Below are 16438 nucleotides of genomic sequence, written 5' to 3' on the forward strand. Positions count from 1 at the left end.
AAAAAAATGGTTAGATCCTGGAATGTTAAAAAAAGTTCATATTTGTGATAAAGATTTTAAGGTATGTGTAAAAAAAGATAAATATTTTTATTTAAATCGTCTTCCTTTTTTTTTAAAAAAAAAATTATCTAGAAAGTTTTACTTGAACATATTGACGCTGAAAATATTCCCTCGTTTCTCGGCGGAACGTGCACGTGTTCTCATATGCCAGGTATTAAAATTTCCATTATAAACTTGTTTAAATATTCATTTGGCGTAAATCGGCATCTGAGGCACAACTGAACAAATTTTTTAATTTGGAAACTGTATACTAGGTGGATGCGTTCCGTCTGTGATTTTGAATAATATTTCACCCCTTACTTCATCTCTTCCTTTAACCCCTACATCAACTCGACCTTCCACACCTATCCCTCCCGAATCCAAAAAAAGACGGATTTATTGGGCGTTTGCGTATTCTTAAAGGAGATTTTCGTTCATGCGAAGTCATTGTTGCAAATAGTGGCGAAGATAGTAACATTGGTAAAAACAATGTGGAAATAAGTTTTTAGAGTTGTGGAAGGAGTTAAATTCGGGGTAAAATTTATCAAAGCTGATTCTAAAACAAGATATGAAGAAAAAATGTAAGTTAAATCAAAATTATAGTATGGTATGATTAAAAAAAATTTCGTATTCGTATCAATAACGATTCTTTTGTTATATAAAATGTATTAATAATAATGTCTCCAACACTTATGCTTGATGATGATTCTATTATGACACATAAGCATGCATTTCAAACCGATGATACAGGTGAGTTTATATTTACGTGGTATTTCGATCAATGGAGCGAATCTGATTCTTGTGTGATTGAAAATTCTATTATGGTTAATGGTGAATTATTTGGAGATTAATAAATTTTTATTATAATTAAATTTAAAATAATTATATAAATTTTTTTATTGATACAGTGCATTATGTATAAAATTGTACAATTGGAATCATTGATCACATGAATATGTTAAAAATGATCTTTCGAGAATATTCCAGATATAATAGTCTACTATATATAAAGTATTTGAAAAAAAAATCTCGACAGTAATTCTTTCTCGACATTAAAAATGGCGTCTGCGGAACTACTTTACAAACAAGCTAATGATGCTTTCTTTGAAGACGATTATGACGAAGCTTTAGAGCTATATAACAAAGCTATTGATTTGGACGCGACTAACCCTGAATATTTTTTGAAAAGGTTATTTAGTTTATTATAATAGTAATATTATGACATTTTATTGATAAAATGATTTTATCTAATTAGGTCGGCTACATATCAAAAAATGAAAAAGAAGGGTAAAGAATCCTTAGCTGACGCCGAAAAAGCGCTCAGCTTAATTGAAAGTAATGAACATACCGAACAAGACTCAATTAAAGCAAAAGCCTTATTGAGAAAAGGGTAACCGGATTATCTAAAATTTGACATATTATGATTGCATATTGTTCGTTTTACCTACAAATAAAATTATATTTATATACTTTTTTCTTTAGTATTGCGTTATTTGAACTTAAAAATTATCAAGAAGCAAAGAAATCACTCGAGTCTTCTAAAGAATTAAATCCTAATGAGAAATCATTAGCTACTTGGTTAAAAAAGACTGAAGCAGAATTGGAAAAAAGTAAGACAAATTATTTTTATTTGCCGATACGGGAATTTTTTTATTTTTAGTAATTATTAAATTATCGACTCAATCAACGGAATGAAGTTCCCAAACCAACACCAACACCCCCAGATTCAGCTGGTTTCTTATCTCAAAGTCGTGTAAGGCATGAATGGTATCAAAATGATAACTTTGTTATTGTCAGTATTTTCATCAAGAATGTCAAGAAAGAAACGGTTGATGTTTACATGACGGAGAAATCTTTATCGGTCACGGTAAAACTTCCAACTGGATCTGATTATTCATTAGAACTTGAACCACTTGCACATGAAATAGTTCCAAAGGAAAGTAAATATGAGGTATTGTCCACTAAAATTGAGATTAAACTCAAAAAGGCCAATGCTGGTGCTAAATGGGGAGTCTTGGAAGGAGAAGATGCTGTGGTAGGATCGGTTGCTTATCCATCATCTGCAAAACGTGCAAAAAATTGGGATGCGTTAGAAAAAGAAATCAGTAAAGAACAAGAAAAACCAGAAGGAGAGGCAGCTTTGAATTCTTTATTCCAACAATTGTATAAAGATGCTGATGATGATACTAAAAGAGCCATGCTGAAGAGTTATACAGAAAGCAGTGGAACTTGTCTCAGCACAAATTGGGGTGAAGTCAGTAAAGGTAACGTAGAAACAAAACCTCCTGAAGGAATGATTGCCAAAAAGGTAAAGTCAGCAAATTTGAAATTTTTCTTTCCCTCTCTTTTTTTTTTTTGAAACCTGCTAACCATATGATTTATTTGATTTTTTTTTATTGAATTCATCTTATTTGATTGATTTGTTAAAAATATAATAGTGGACATCCTAAACTTTGAAAAAGCTTTTTTCTTTATTTAAAATTTACAATTTTCAGCGGATCTAGGAAAAGGTATAACATCTTTTATATTTTCTAAACCAGTAATATACAATAAAAATCTTTCAATTCCCATACCAAAACCGCCGTGAGGGACACTCCCAAATTTTCTTAAATCTAAATACCATTTATAATCCTCCAAAGATAAACCCTTGGTTATAATATTATTTTCTAAAATTGAATAACGCTCTTCTCTTAAACTACCGCCAACCAATTCACCAATTTTAGGAAATAATAAATCAGTACAAGCAACAGTTTTATTGTCATCATTTAAACGCATATAAAAAGGTTTTATTTCTTTTGGATAATTAATAACGAATAAAGGAGAATTACAATAAGTAGTAGACAAAAATTTTTCATGATCAGACTGAAGGGGAGAACCAAAAGAAATATCAAAAGAATTTTTTTTAAGAATATCTATAGCGTCATTATAAGACATCGTAATAAAAGGATTTTTTAAAGTATTTTCTAACCGATTTAATAAATTATTATCAATAAATTGATTGAAATAATCGATATCTTGATAAGAATTATCCAATAAAAATTGGATAATATACTTAATCGAATTTTCAACAAAATTGTATAAATCATTCAAAGAAGTGATAAAAGAAATTTCGCTCTCTAACATCCAGAATTCTGATAAATGTTTTGAAGTAAATGAATTTTCGGCCCTGAAAATTGGACCGATTGAATATACACGAGGGATGTACGATGAAATTGATTCTGCATGTAATTGACCAGACACTGTTAAATAAACTGGTTTACCAAAAAATTCTTGTTTTGATGTAATATTTGATGTTGTAAGCTTGAATACTTCACCACCACCCTCACAATCTGATGTTGTTATAATTGGTGTATGTATTTGTATAAATTCATTTCTCTATTTAATAAATAATTTATTATAATTAGTTTAAGTAAAAATATAAATTTTATACAGTAAGATGTTCATAGTACCTGAAAAAAACGTTGGAGACCTAGCATAGTAGAATTTCTTATACGTAACATAGAGCTAAAAATATTTGATCTAAACCGTAAATGAGTTATATCACGAAGAAATTCCATCGAATGATGTTTTTTTTGCAGGGGATAAGTCTGATAATAAGAAGATATTAACATTTATTTGAATATATATTTAATTCTAAACATCTTACTTACAGGATCACATTCACCTAAAATTTCAACTTTATTAACTTGTAATTCTTTAGTTTGTTCTTTTCCAATACTATCAACTAATATACCATGTAATCGAACACAAGTACCAGTTGTCAGTCTAAATAATAAATATAAAAATGTTGGAAAAGGATTTTTTTTTTAAAAAAAAATAAAATAAAATTAATTCTATCAAACTTTTTAGCAACTTCATTTGAAAGTATAGCTTGTAAACCTTTCACGCTTGTACCATCATTAATAGAAGCGAAAGAAACATTTTTTTGTATTCTTACAGTACGTATCCATCCGTTTACTTGTATTTCCGCACCTACTGGAGACGATGTTATTATATTGTTTATTGTTCTTGTTGGTAATAAGTTGGATAATACGTTGGGTAATTTAGAATATGAACGTTTATTTTTATTATATATTATTTTTAATTTATTTAAATTACTTCGTTTAATAAAAATCATTTTCAACAAAGATAAAAAGTTTGATTATCAATTTGATAATTCGCTAAAAAATCAGAAAATATGTGATAATTGCGAATAATTGTGACAAATAACCATACATGGTAAAAGAAATTCATTAAACACTTTTGCGCGTTTTATTTCAACTAAAATATGATGAGTAGAAGCGCTTATCACGCTGGCTCTTGGTACTCTGAACAAGGTAAAAAAAAAATTGATTTATACTGAAGTAATACTGTCAGCTCTCTATAATTACATTCTCCTATGGTAATAAACGTAATTTTCACAATAAATACGTATAAAGAAGTGTGCATTTATAATGAGCTAGAATTTATTTTGGAGGGCATATGTAGTGGATGTATTTATTGAATACATTTTTAGAGAGCTGACCGTACCGTGTTAGACAATTTTATGTAAATCGGGCAACTAACATTTATACTAATATTTTTGTTAAAGGACCTCGCTTAAATAAAGAGCTTACGCAGTGGTTAGATGAAGTTCCACCTACAACAGTAGACGGTGTTCCTATACCTGTTCCCGGTGCTAGAGCTATTATTGCTCCGTAAGAAAAAAAAAATTTTTTTTCGATAAATGGTAGCTTTTAGTCTGATTAAGAAATAAATTTTATAATTTTTAGACATGCAGGATATTCATATAGTGGACCCGCCGCGGCATTCGCTTATAAAAGTATCAATCCCGATTTTGTGTATATATTTTGATATTCATTTTACAATACAGTTGTTTATATCATTAAAAAAAATTGAATAAAAACATAATATATTATATTTTTTGTTTGTCATGTTTTAGAAAACGCGTATTCATACTTGGACCTTCACATCATGTTCGATTTTCTCAGTGCGCGCTTTCTCAATGTCCTCAATACGAAACTCCTTTGGGAAATTTGATTTTAGATACTGAAAGTAAATATATCATTTTCATTGTGTTATATTTATAAACAAATTTATTAAGTTTTTTTTTTTATATTTATACAGTTATCGAAGAATTGAAACAAACAGGACATTTTGAAATTATGTCTCAAGATATTGATGAGGAAGAACATAGTATTGAAATGCACCTACCATATACTTATAAAATTTTAGAAAGGTTTTTTTTTTTATTTAATTTTATTCTTATTAATATTTAGCATTTTTTTAATAATTTTATTCTTTCATTCTTTTCATTCTTTATTAGTAAGATTGATTCCATTAAAATTGTTCCTGTATTGGTGGGATCTTTAACTGCGGACAAGGAAATGTTTTATGGAAAATTATTTGCTCCATATCTTGCTGATCCATCCAATCTTTTCATCATTTCATCTGATTTTTGTCATTGGTGAATAATTAAGTAATTTTTTTCTTTCTCAAAGATGATGATAAATTTTAAATATTTTTTTTTTTTTTTCTGTGCTTAAATTAGGGGACATAGATTTTCATATACGTATTATTCAGCATCACCGGACAGTGATGGCATTTATCTTTCACGTAGATCTGATACTTCATTGACAACCCCTATATATAAATCCATTGAAAATCTTGATAGGAAAGGAATGGATATCATCGAAAAGATAAACCATAAAGAATTTACTTCGTATCTTGCTAAGACAAAAAATACTATATGTGGAAGACATCCTATTGGGGTACTTTTATGCGCAATTAATGCATTACCAAATCATAATAATAATAAAAATGATTCAGTTGTTGACGAATCTCAACAACCGAAGATTCGATTTATACATTATGCACAATCTAGCCATGTAAAACACGAAGGAGATAGTAGCGTTAGTTATGCCTCAGCTTACGTTTACCTTCCTCAGAAATAAATATATTAGAATCAGTTTTTGACATCAATTTAATAAATATCATAAATTGGGTAATTTTCTAAATTTTCCTTGTAACCATATTCTGTACATTTGTAATTTACGATGTCTATTTACGATTAACCTACGATCTATAGCATTTTGTTCAATCGAAAATTTTGATCCCCAAATTTTTTCGATTTCATCTTATGTTATTAAATAAAAAAAAAGAAAATTGAATATGGCTTGTTAAGAACACGTACAAAATATATCTTTAAATAATGTACAAACCTGATGTAAAAAAATAAACTCTTGTACCGTCACCACGAACATAAAAATTATCAGACAACATACGGCCTTCTTTAAATCTTAATTGTACCATATCATACCTACCATAATCTAATTTAGATAGGATAAGTCAGAATTATGAGAAAATAATAATCATATAAAATAACAATACCTCTAAATAATACAAGACCGCCGGGTTTAAGCATTTTATAAACATTATCAACAGCTTGATTCCAATCATTTGGACTTAAAGCAGACATTACAAATATTAATACAACAATATCTAAACTATTAGGTTCAATATATTCAATTGGAATATGCTTATTTGTTAAATCCCATACAAATGCTTTACAATGATTCGGATTATATTCTTTATTATTCTAAAAAAGAGAGTGAAAATTTCTTTAGATAAAACAATTCTTTTTTCCCCCAGATTAAAAGTAACTTAACTTTAACTACTTGAACAGCGTTTTCGGCGAAATCACAAGCATAAATAAATAAATTTGAATTTTTATTAATAGCAAGTAAAGGAAACATCGTATTTCCTGCTCCACATCCTATTTCAAAAATTTTTTTATTTCCACTCTGTGAAATCCATTTTCATCATATTATTAAAAGAAGTTATTAAAAAAAAAGGGAATAAAATTTAAATTGAACTTACATCAATATTTGTCGTATTATGTAATTCAGGAAATTCAACTTTTAACCATTGACGATCTTTAAAAAATTTATTTTCATTATGTTTGTAAAATGTATTCCAAAATTCTGATGGATTTTTTAAATATTTTTCTTTTGAAAATATAATCTTATTTGTTAAAATCGGTTTAATAAAACTATAAAAATAAAAGATTATAATGAAATTTATCTTTACGTTGTTCTTCTAATGCCATTGGATTATTTGATTGTAATGATACTTTTTGTTTAGCAGCCTCTTCTTGTTCTTCATCCCAATCAACGTGATCCCTTTTGTTTTTTTTTTAAAAAAAAATTTTTTCAACAAATGTATTTATATAATATATAGTTATCCGTTACTTTCTTACCAAGCATTATGACGCCATACATCCTCTTTATTTTCTAATAAACGAGTGCCAAAAGTTTTTGATTCTTGACGAATATCTTTAACACTAGACCAATCCTTTTTAAGTTTTGTGTCATCAGAAGAGGGAGAAATATCTTCCTTTTCGGTTGCTTGTAACATATTAGTAGTACTATATTTATTGATAATATAAGCCGAGGAAAGAATATAAAGTGAATTTCGAGAAGGAACTTTGAATATTTTAAACATTTTTACAATATAAGTAAAAATGTGACAAATTTTGATTGGGTAGTTATTTAACGAAAATACGAGTGGAAAAATATCTTATTGGAGGGTCAGTTGGATATATCTAAATCTAATATAAAAAGATAATCTTAAAATTTTTTTTTTTTTTTAAAAAAAAAAATGACAAAAGTTAAAACTGGTATATTAGGAGCGACAGGAACAGTAGGACAGCGGTTCATAGTATTATTATCATCACATCCACAATTTATTATTCATTCTATCGGAGCTTCTTCTCGCTCAGCTGGTAAAAAGTATGTAGAAGCTACAAAATGGAAGATGACAAGTGACATACCCGAACAAGTTAAAGAAATGGTGATTAAAGAATGTAAAGCTGAATTTTTTAATGATTGTGATGTGGTATTTTCTGGTTTGGATTCTGATGTCGCTGGTGAAATTGGTAGATAAATTTATAAAAACGAAATTTCGATTTTAAAAAAAACATGTACTAAATTATTTATAAATATTTTTTTTCTTAGAAATGGAATTTTTAAAAGCGGATTTAGTAATTTTTTCTAATGCAAAAAATTATAGAAGAGATCCGGTTGTTCCTTTAATAGTTCCAACAGTAAATCCGTCTCATTTTAATATAATTCCACATCAAAGGTCGGTTTATTCGCTTAAAAAAGGAATGTTGGTAACAAATTCAAATTGTTCAACAACAGGACTTGTTGTAGCATTAAAACCATTACAAGATGCATTTGGACCAATAGAATCTATTATAGTACAAACAATGCAAGCAATATCGGGAGCAGGATATCCGGGGGTATCATCATTAGATATATTTGATAATGTGATACCTTTTATCAGTGGAGAAGAAGAAAAAATTGAATATGAAACTTTAAAAATTTTAGGGGAATTAAATTCAAATCAAAAAGAATTTAAATTATTATCATCTACGAATGTTTCAGCTATTTGTAATAGAGTACCTGTTATCGATGGCCATACAGAGTGTGTATCAATTAAATTTAAAAACCAACCTTCACCTAGTCCTCAACAAATTATTGATGTATTAGATTCTTACGCGTGTGAAGCTCAAAAAATCGGATGTTATTCTGCTCCAAAAAAATCTATTATTATTCGTTATGATAATGATAGACCACAACCTAGATTAGATAGAGATAATGGCAATGGTTATAGTGTTACAATTGGTAGGGTTAGAAAATGTAATGTATTGGATGTTAAATTTACTTTATTGGTACATAACACTGTTTTAGGTGCTGCTGGTAGTAGTATTTTAAACGCAGAAATTGCTTTATCTAAAGGATTATTGGAAATTTAATTAGCAAGAAGGATAGCTTTTAAAAAAAGCATTAATTATATACAGTGTGTTGCAAAAAAAACCAGAATTAAAAAATCGGCTATAACACCATGGAAGCCCATAGATTTTATCAATAATAAATTAATATGAAATTTATTTTAGTAATTTTTCTATAATTAAGCTTATAATTATATTTTTTTTATTTAAAAATTTTTTATAACTATTTTAGAGCAAATTTATATTTTTTTTGCATAAATACTTAATATTATTAAAAAAAAATTTTCTATTCGCAATTTTCCCATTTATCTTGATAAAATTTGAGAAATTTCTAGTGAATTTGCATCCATTTTTTAATTTATAAATTTCATATCAAATTTTTCTTTAAAATCAACATTTGTAGTTAATTTTCTCAAAAAGTAAAAATGTACTGGGGTCCTAAATGATGTCAACATGTAGTCCCAATATTCAAGTTTATTTTACATTTTAATGATAAAAATTGGTTTTGTTTTAAGTAAACTACACACATTTTTGTAATTTGAACCATTTATTAGCATTTTTTACTATATACCGAAATTGTGACAATTTATAGAATAAAACTCCCATCATTTTATCATAAATGCTTCTTTACTGCGAATTTTTTGATATTTATTTTTTGGCATTATTCTTAATAATTTTTGAGTATTTTAAATTAAATCTAATCCACCATTGTTTTATAAAAATGTAATTTAATTTTCTGTTATATTTTTTAATTTGAAATAAATAATTATTGCTGATTTTTTCAAAAGATAATGAAGTGTTTATAACTTCAAAAGACATCAAAATGTAGCCTTGGGTCTCAGGTTTATTATACAATGTAAATTGAATTTATTTTGGGCGTATAACATGCATTTTATCACGTGAATAGTTTTCCGGTTTTTTTTGCAACACACTGTATGTAGATTTCTTTAATAAATATGTAAAATAGTAAACGTAGCTATTATTTTTAATAATCTAATCTAAGCGTTAATCGAAAGTAAATAAATAAATATGCCCTAAAAAAGCTAATTCAGTCGAAGCGAACTTACATTTCGCAGGATTTAGCTTGGATCCGGCGTTCTTAAGTCGGTCGAATATTTTCTGTAAGTGCTGTAAATGCTCTTCGAAAGTTCGCGAAGATCCCTCTCACATAAGGTACAATATCACAGTTAAATGACTTTGAGTATCTATTGATTACCACATTCTTTTATTCGCTGATTCTTTCTATCATTACATGTTAAGTAACCAGAATAAGTCAATCTGATCTTGCTTATATCTTTATTGATAATTCTAATCTCTTCTTGACTACCACTCAGAGATCATTCAAGTAGACTACAACGAATTTCGTTGCATGAACGGCACTCGTAAATCCAATAATGTTATTGCACTATGTGTACCATTATCAGCAAAAATCTACGGGATCGCATCAAAGACCGAGTTGTGCATACTAAACATAAAAGGGTAACAGTTTGTCTGGCGACGCGTTACTATCTTCGGATGTCCCCTCGATATGTTTTGCCACCTTTACGCATAAACTTTCTCTGGCAATATTAATCATTAACCAAATTAATATTCAATTCACGCAAGATATAGGGATTAGAGATTTATTACTTGTGCTAGCGACAAATATACATACCAGTGTACTGTATTAGCTGCCCAGAAAAAATAATCATAAAGATCTAAATCACATGACAATAGGATCACGTGCGATCGTTTTATCACTGATCAGGAAAAATTTTTTTTCTAAAAAAAAAAACCTACTCCTCGTTATGGGAAAGCGAAATAGAACAGCGTTATTACCAAATAATTTACCACAATTACAAAATCTTATAAAACGAGATCCTATATCTTATAAACGAGATTTTTTACAACAATATAGACATTATGAATCACAGTTAGATATATTTAAATTAAAACCCGATGAAGAAGCTGAAGAATTTGGAAGTTTAATAACTTTTATTTCACAGGTTATAAATATACCCTTACTTTTTCTTTTGTAAAAGAAAAGATTATTTTATTATATTAATACATATATTTTGTTATTATAGGTAGCACAATGTTATGTACAAGAAACTAGCTCATTTCCACAACAAATTATAAGCCTACTTTCAGAAAATTATCAAATATTACACCCTAATTTACGTAAAACTATGGTACAGACATTAGTTTTATTACGTAATAAAGATATTATACCAAGTGTCACGTAATTACCTCTTTCTTTTTATAAGCTGGAAAATTGTCTTTTTCATATTGGGTTGATTGGATAATTCATTCTTTTTTTTCATATACATACATATACTAATAAGTTAATCTTTAGTAAATCATAGTAACAAAAGGAATGAATTATCCGATCCTCCATTATTCAAAAAAAAAGAGAACTTATTATTTTTTTTTTCTTCTTTTCTATTCAATTAATTTAATTACCATATCAAACATTTAATACTTTCTCACTCTAATTATAGTCTATTGTCGCTATTCTTTACATTATTCCGAACTAGAGACAAACAATTAAGAGAGTTATTATATTCATATATAGTAACAGATATAAAAAATCAAAATGCTAAACATAAAAATAACAAGCTTAATAAAACTTTACAAAGTTTTATGTATACAATTTTACAAGGACAACAACAGCAGCAACAAAACAATGTAAAAATAGGAGGAGGAAGAATAAATTCTGAAATGAGTGAAAATTCGATTGCTGCAAAAAAAAGTTTGGATGTTTGCATTGAATTATATAGAAAAGGAATTTGGTGAGTATAAAAATATTTTATTATGATATTAAATTTTTTAAAAAATATATATATATACTTATATATCATTTTTTAAAAATAAAATAGGAATGATGCCAAAACAACTAATGTAATTGCTGAAGCTTGTTTTCATCAAGTAACAAAAATTAGAGTTACTGCTATACAATTTTTTTTGGGATCAAATCAAGATCAGGATGATGATAGTAGTGAAGAAGAGAAACAATTACCAAATGTAAAAAAATTACAACATATTAATCAAATTAATAAAACAAAAAAATCTAGAAAAAGAAAATTAGAAAAAGCTTTAGTATCTATTCGTAAAAAAGAATTACAAAAACATAAGGCTGAAAATTTTAATTTTTCCGCTTTACATTTATTAAATGATCCTCAAGGTAACAATGAAAAAAAAACAAAGTTGTACATTTTTTTTTTCAAAAAAAAAAAAAAAAAATTTCATATTTCATATTCATTCATTCATTCGTTAATTCATTTTTTTTAGGATTTTCGGAAAAATTATTTTCTACTTTAACTAACTCACAATTTAATGATCGTTTTGAAATAAAAATATTATCATTAAATCTAATTTCTCGTATAATTGGTATTCATAAATTAGTTTTATTGAATTTTTATAGTTATTTACAAAGGTATTTACAACCGCATCAACGTGATGTTACATTAGTATTAGTAATATTGGCTCAAGCTTGTCATGAACTTGTTCCTCCTGATGTATTGGAACCTGTTATAAGAGTCGTTGCTAATAATTTTGTTAGCGATCACTGTGCTAGCGAAGTTATGACTGCTGGGTATTATGTCATTTTAATTTTATTTCTTTTTTAATTCATTTATTATTTATTTTTATTAAAAAGAAAAATCATCTTATTCCATTATACAGTTTAAATGCTATTAGAGAAATTTGTACGAGACAGCCATTAGCAATGGATGCTACTCTTTTACAGGATTTAACAGAATATGGTAAAGATAAAAATAAAGGCGTTATGATGGCTGCTAGGTCGTTAATTGGATTATTCCGTGAAATTAATCCTGAATTATTGAAACGAAAGGATAGGGTAAAAAACAAAATATTATTCGAGTTTTTGGTTGAAATTTTTTTTTATTCGAACTTTGATTTAAAAAAAATATGTATGTTTACTAGGGTAAAATAGCAAGTATGAATTTAAAAGATTTTAAACCATTACAATATGGTGAAGTTCGCGCTATGGAGAGAATCGAAGGAATTGAATTATTAGAAGAGTATAAAAAACAATCATCACTTGGTGATGATGAACATAAAGATGGTAAGTTAATTTATACAATTAATTGTTATTATCTTGATATTTGGGAATTTTTTGTTTAATTTATACATATTATTTAATATGTATATAATATAAATATAGAATGGGCTGAATGGGAAATTGCTTCAGATGATTCTTCAGGAGAAGAAGGTTGGATTGATGTGCCTTCCGATGATGATCAAGATATTGTTGTTAGTGATAGCAGTGATGAAGAAATTGACAAAAATAATGTCGATGTAAATGAAAAGAATGTTAATGAAGAGAAGGTTTCAACTTTAGCAACGACTCAAGTAATGATTACCGATTCTACTTCTACATAGTAACGTATGTGTCTGGAGGATTTTTTAATCAAAACTTTTTTTTTTTTTTAGCTTTTGACTCCGGCAGATTTTGCAAAGTTAAATGAGCTTAAATTAGAACATAAGACTGAACAAATAGTAGATGGAGGAAAACGAAAAAGAAGTTCCACGTATGTTATAAAAAAGTATTATCAACTTTCGCGTCAATATCTAATGGATTGTCTAATGAATGAATTATCATTAAATCAGACAACAAAATGAACCATCTGATATTATCGATGTTAATACAATTACTGGTCCACGTAAAAAAGCTAAACAAGATTATGAAGAACGTATAGAATCAATTAAAGCTGGACGAGAAGGACGCGAAAAATATGGAAGTTCGAAAGGTAAAAAAGTTGAAGGTGCTAGCACCACTAACAAAGAAAAGGCAAGGAATAAAGCTTTTATGATGGTAATACACAAGAAAAATGTATTGCATAAAAAGAAGATGAGCTTAAGAGAAAAACAGGTATGACTTTTATTCATATATATATATGTATAATATTTATTTTTAGATACTTGAAATTAAATTTTGTAATTAAATTGTAGATTCAATTAACAAACCGAGTTAATAATAAAAGAAAATCAAGGAAAAAATAAATTATTTATTATTATTTTACCCGTAAAAAAAAAAAAATATTTTTTTTTTGGTGTAGTTCATTTATCATCATCAACAACGTCGAATATTTTATGTAGAATTAACAAAGCATCCTTATACCTAAATAATTTTATATTAATCAAGATTTTGTCAATAAAATTTTTTTTTTTTTAAGATAAAAAAACAAAAAAAGTGATAATTACGTTTTAACAGATTCTTGTAATGCTTGATCTTTTGATTTGGAAATATGTTGTAAAGTATATGATTCTTCTTTTTCACGTTCTTTATCCAAAATTTCATTCTCTTTTTCTCTACATTCACATTCATATTTTAATTTGCTAATTTCTAATTTAGATTCTTGACATTGAGCATTTAATTTTTGTAAATAAAGTGTCTAAAAAAATATTTTTTTTTATTATTATTAATAATTATCTAGCTTTGATAATCACCTGAGTGGGTGTCAATAAATTTTGATATCACGAATAATAGTTTATAATTAAAAATGAGAATCAACTTACACCGATTTCTAAGATATCAGTAGCTTCTTCCATCGTTGCAAATGATTTTCTTTTTGTAAATGTCTTTTTCAAGAAAATAAAAAAAAGTAAACAAATGTTGTAACATAAAGATACACATACTTTTTATATAAATTTACCCTTTCAAATGAATTATCTTCGTTTTTATTAGGCATATTTGAAATGAGAATCGTAAAATAACGAGTCGAAATGTGTTTTGGGTGATAGTGATATCTACGAATTTAAATAACGGTATAAAGTTTAAATTTGACGATCTTGTCGATCATAACGCGTATGACGTCATACAATTTTAGGTCACATTATACATTTTTTATACATTTTTCAATTGAATTTAAAGTAATAGATCGGTACAATTTTAAACGTGGAAAAGAGGAAAAATACTGAAAAAACAAAACGAAAAAATCAGAAAGTATTATAAATATCAATGCGCATTGCGCATGTTTGTATATATCATAGTTTATTTAATTATTCCTTCTCATAGCATGATTATAATACAGTATTATTCATCATCTAAAACTGGTAAAAAGGTTGCAAAAGTTAAATAACTAGTATGACCTTTAGTTTCATTCGGTGTCTTAGTAACGTATAAATTTGGAGGATCTTGTTTAGATTTAGAAGAATTATCATCATCTTGTTCATTTTGATCTTTGCGTTTACGCTTCTTATCTTGTTGTACTTTAATTTTATTTACAGCATCAGCAACTGTATAAACGGGTATCGTTTTAACATCATGTTCACGAATAAGGCATTCATACATTTTAATTTCTATTGTAAATAAAAAAAGTATTTAATATCCAATTTTAATTTTACATTATTAATTTTTATCAAATTAATTACTTACCAACAAACCCATTTTCATTCAAGGATGCGCAAGTTCGTTGTACTTGTTCAATGCATGGACTAAAACAACATATTTTACCGATACGATTTTGCTAAGAGAATATCAATTGTTTGTATGAATATATATGAGGAAACAATTAATAAATGAATCGCGATTTTAAGCGAAAGATAACCTTAAATGCCTCTTTTGCTGCTGAAATTGCTTCCCATGGTGCAGGTAAATCCAAAAAAACTAATAATACTTCTTTTAAAAATTATTTGCATAGAACATTCATTAAATTTCAACAAATTACTTACCAGCATGAACTATATTTGTAATTCCAAAACCATCCTTGCAAACATCTCTACATTCTACCGTAATGAGATCTGATAAACCATGTTCCTCGAATTCCTTTCTAAAAAATAAGTAAAACACCATATATATATATATAATGAGTTAGGGCTTAGATTTTCATAATTAATCAAATTCATTATTCAGATATTTTTTTTTTCTCACTTTACGGCTTTCGCTCGCTCTTCGTGAAATTCAAATGTATATAAATGGCCATTTGGTGCAATTGTACGCGCCAGAGAATGCGAAAATGATCCACTCCCCGTTCCTAATTAACAATATCAATAATATCAATGGAAATTAATTAACGTGTTAAAATATGAAGTCTATTAAATTTTGAAACGTAAATTTTACCAGATTCTAATACTACTGAACCAGGTTTTAAATCGATGTAGGTTATTATATAAGAAATATCAGCAACATATAAAATTTGCGTTCTATGTGGAACTACATGCGTCCATAATTCTGGCGTTGGGTGAAGTAAATACATGAAACCTCTACCATTATGTGAAGGCATCTATAGAAACAAACCATTTAACAAATAAATATAAAATTAATATATTCGTAATAAAGTTACTTACCTTTGTACCATACTCTTTACCTATCATATCTTTATGTTTAAATGTCCCGAATTTATTATTATATGTTTTCCGAGAATCAACTATAAGTGGTGTCATATTTTCGCGCGACTATATAAGAGAACCTTTTTTTTAAAAAAAAAAAATTAAAAAAATTTGTGTAATATTACAACTTACTAAGTGAGCGATAACCAAATCGCCTTCTTCAATGATGGTTTTATAACGTAAAAAACTCATGTTGATACGAAATTTACTGGGATGAATTTTGAATTTCCACTATAATAATAGTGTGAATGTATGTTTATTGAAAATTCACATGACCACTGAACTAACTTATTT

General features: G+C 27.4%; 9 protein-coding genes across 9 annotated transcripts; 5 read left to right on the forward strand and 4 right to left on the reverse strand.

Moving 5' to 3' along the window:
* Positions 1 to 22: 22 nt before the first annotated feature.
* OCT59_017549 (uncharacterized protein) lies at positions 23 to 992 on the forward strand (the record flags this gene model as incomplete). Its single annotated transcript, XM_066137562.1, has 6 exons — positions 23 to 61; positions 133 to 211; positions 315 to 450; positions 549 to 620; positions 765 to 789; positions 948 to 992. The coding sequence occupies 6 exons, from the start codon at positions 23 to 25 to the stop codon at positions 990 to 992; spliced, it is 396 nt and encodes a 131-aa protein (XP_066004131.1).
* Positions 993 to 1076: 84 nt separating this feature from the next.
* OCT59_017550 (uncharacterized protein) lies at positions 1077 to 3093 on the forward strand. The gene is made up of 6 exons (XM_025310776.2): positions 1077 to 1228; positions 1295 to 1429; positions 1522 to 1649; positions 1737 to 2347; positions 2478 to 2549; positions 2763 to 3093. The coding sequence occupies exons 1-5, from the start codon at positions 1098 to 1100 to the stop codon at positions 2487 to 2489; spliced, it is 1017 nt and encodes a 338-aa protein (XP_025178952.2). The 5' UTR covers positions 1077 to 1097; the 3' UTR covers positions 2490 to 2549; positions 2763 to 3093.
* Positions 2515 to 4156, reverse strand: OCT59_017551 (uncharacterized protein; the record flags this gene model as incomplete). The annotated part of the gene is made up of 4 exons (XM_025309275.1): positions 2515 to 3414; positions 3489 to 3626; positions 3690 to 3804; positions 3882 to 4156. The coding sequence occupies 4 exons, from the start codon at positions 4154 to 4156 to the stop codon at positions 2515 to 2517; spliced, it is 1428 nt and encodes a 475-aa protein (XP_025178953.1).
* A 128-nt stretch (positions 4157 to 4284) lies between these two features.
* On the forward strand, positions 4285 to 6201 carry OCT59_017552 (uncharacterized protein). The gene is made up of 7 exons (XM_025323280.2): positions 4285 to 4355; positions 4610 to 4715; positions 4791 to 4859; positions 4961 to 5073; positions 5146 to 5257; positions 5345 to 5485; positions 5570 to 6201. The coding sequence occupies exons 1-7, from the start codon at positions 4307 to 4309 to the stop codon at positions 5970 to 5972; spliced, it is 993 nt and encodes a 330-aa protein (XP_025178954.1). The 5' UTR covers positions 4285 to 4306; the 3' UTR covers positions 5973 to 6201.
* Positions 5950 to 7521, reverse strand: OCT59_017553 (uncharacterized protein; the record flags this gene model as incomplete). The annotated part of the gene is made up of 7 exons (XM_025317163.2): positions 5950 to 6154; positions 6240 to 6347; positions 6409 to 6616; positions 6687 to 6821; positions 6898 to 7025; positions 7108 to 7199; positions 7277 to 7521. 7 exons carry the CDS (start codon positions 7519 to 7521, stop codon positions 6012 to 6014), a joined length of 1059 nt encoding a protein of 352 aa, XP_025178955.1. The 3' UTR covers positions 5950 to 6011.
* A 156-nt stretch (positions 7522 to 7677) lies between these two features.
* OCT59_017554 (uncharacterized protein) lies at positions 7678 to 9622 on the forward strand (the record flags this gene model as incomplete). The annotated part of the gene is made up of 2 exons (XM_025317164.2): positions 7678 to 7954; positions 8034 to 9622. 2 exons carry the CDS (start codon positions 7678 to 7680, stop codon positions 8834 to 8836), a joined length of 1080 nt encoding a protein of 359 aa, XP_025178956.1. The 3' UTR covers positions 8837 to 9622.
* A 977-nt stretch (positions 9623 to 10599) lies between these two features.
* On the forward strand, positions 10600 to 13816 carry OCT59_017555 (uncharacterized protein; the record flags this gene model as incomplete). Its single annotated transcript, XM_025317165.2, has 11 exons — positions 10600 to 10797; positions 10879 to 11033; positions 11293 to 11583; positions 11671 to 11975; positions 12083 to 12386; positions 12476 to 12650; positions 12737 to 12878; positions 12978 to 13165; positions 13247 to 13344; positions 13424 to 13685; positions 13766 to 13816. The coding sequence occupies 11 exons, from the start codon at positions 10600 to 10602 to the stop codon at positions 13814 to 13816; spliced, it is 2169 nt and encodes a 722-aa protein (XP_025178957.1).
* Positions 13817 to 13824: 8 nt separating this feature from the next.
* Positions 13825 to 14543, reverse strand: OCT59_017556 (uncharacterized protein). Its single transcript, XM_025325901.2, has 4 exons — positions 14470 to 14543; positions 14333 to 14395; positions 14018 to 14208; positions 13825 to 13934 (listed from the first exon to the last, which is right to left on the reverse strand). Exons 1-4 carry the CDS (start codon positions 14503 to 14505, stop codon positions 13874 to 13876), a joined length of 351 nt encoding a protein of 116 aa, XP_025178958.1. The 5' UTR covers positions 14506 to 14543; the 3' UTR covers positions 13825 to 13873.
* Positions 14544 to 14762: 219 nt separating this feature from the next.
* Positions 14763 to 16336, reverse strand: OCT59_017557 (uncharacterized protein; the record flags this gene model as incomplete). Its single annotated transcript, XM_025309279.2, has 8 exons — positions 14763 to 15115; positions 15192 to 15282; positions 15364 to 15422; positions 15488 to 15585; positions 15687 to 15789; positions 15876 to 16038; positions 16103 to 16210; positions 16277 to 16336. 8 exons carry the CDS (start codon positions 16334 to 16336, stop codon positions 14850 to 14852), a joined length of 948 nt encoding a protein of 315 aa, XP_025178959.1. The 3' UTR covers positions 14763 to 14849.
* Between the last annotated feature and the right edge of the window lie 102 nt (positions 16337 to 16438).

The sequence above is a fragment of the Rhizophagus irregularis genome, chromosome 26 (genome assembly GCF_026210795.1).
Source record: "Rhizophagus irregularis chromosome 26, complete sequence".
Taxonomy (NCBI): Eukaryota; Fungi; Glomeromycota; class Glomeromycetes; order Glomerales; family Glomeraceae; genus Rhizophagus; species Rhizophagus irregularis.

What these genes read in the sequence shown, in the direction of transcription:
- OCT59_017556 (XM_025325901.2), bottom strand. Translation starts at nt 14,505, where the DNA reads ATGCCTAATAAAAACGAAGATAATTCATTTGAAAGG. An exon ending in AAGATAATTCATTTGAAAGG is followed by an intron (nt 14,396 to 14,469) that starts GTAAATTTATAT and finishes TTCTTGAAAAAG; the next exon opens with ACATTTACAAAAAGAAAATC. An exon ending in TTACAAGAATCTGTTAAAAC is followed by an intron (nt 13,935 to 14,017) that starts GTAATTATCACT and finishes AAAATTATTTAG; the next exon opens with GTATAAGGATGCTTTGTTAA.
- OCT59_017552 (XM_025323280.2), top strand. Translation starts at nt 4,307, where the DNA reads ATGATGAGTAGAAGCGCTTATCACGCTGGCTCTTGGTACTCTGAACAA. An exon ending in AGTATCAATCCCGATTTTGT is followed by an intron (nt 4,860 to 4,960) that starts GTATATATTTTG and finishes GTCATGTTTTAG; the next exon opens with AAAACGCGTATTCATACTTG. An exon ending in TCATCTGATTTTTGTCATTG is followed by an intron (nt 5,486 to 5,569) that starts GTGAATAATTAA and finishes TGCTTAAATTAG; the next exon opens with GGGACATAGATTTTCATATA.
- OCT59_017550 (XM_025310776.2), top strand. Translation starts at nt 1,098, where the DNA reads ATGGCGTCTGCGGAACTACTTTACAAACAAGCTAATGATGCTTTCTTT. An exon ending in CCTGAATATTTTTTGAAAAG is followed by an intron (nt 1,229 to 1,294) that starts GTTATTTAGTTT and finishes TTATCTAATTAG; the next exon opens with GTCGGCTACATATCAAAAAA. An exon ending in AAAGCCTTATTGAGAAAAGG is followed by an intron (nt 1,430 to 1,521) that starts GTAACCGGATTA and finishes TTTTTTCTTTAG; the next exon opens with TATTGCGTTATTTGAACTTA.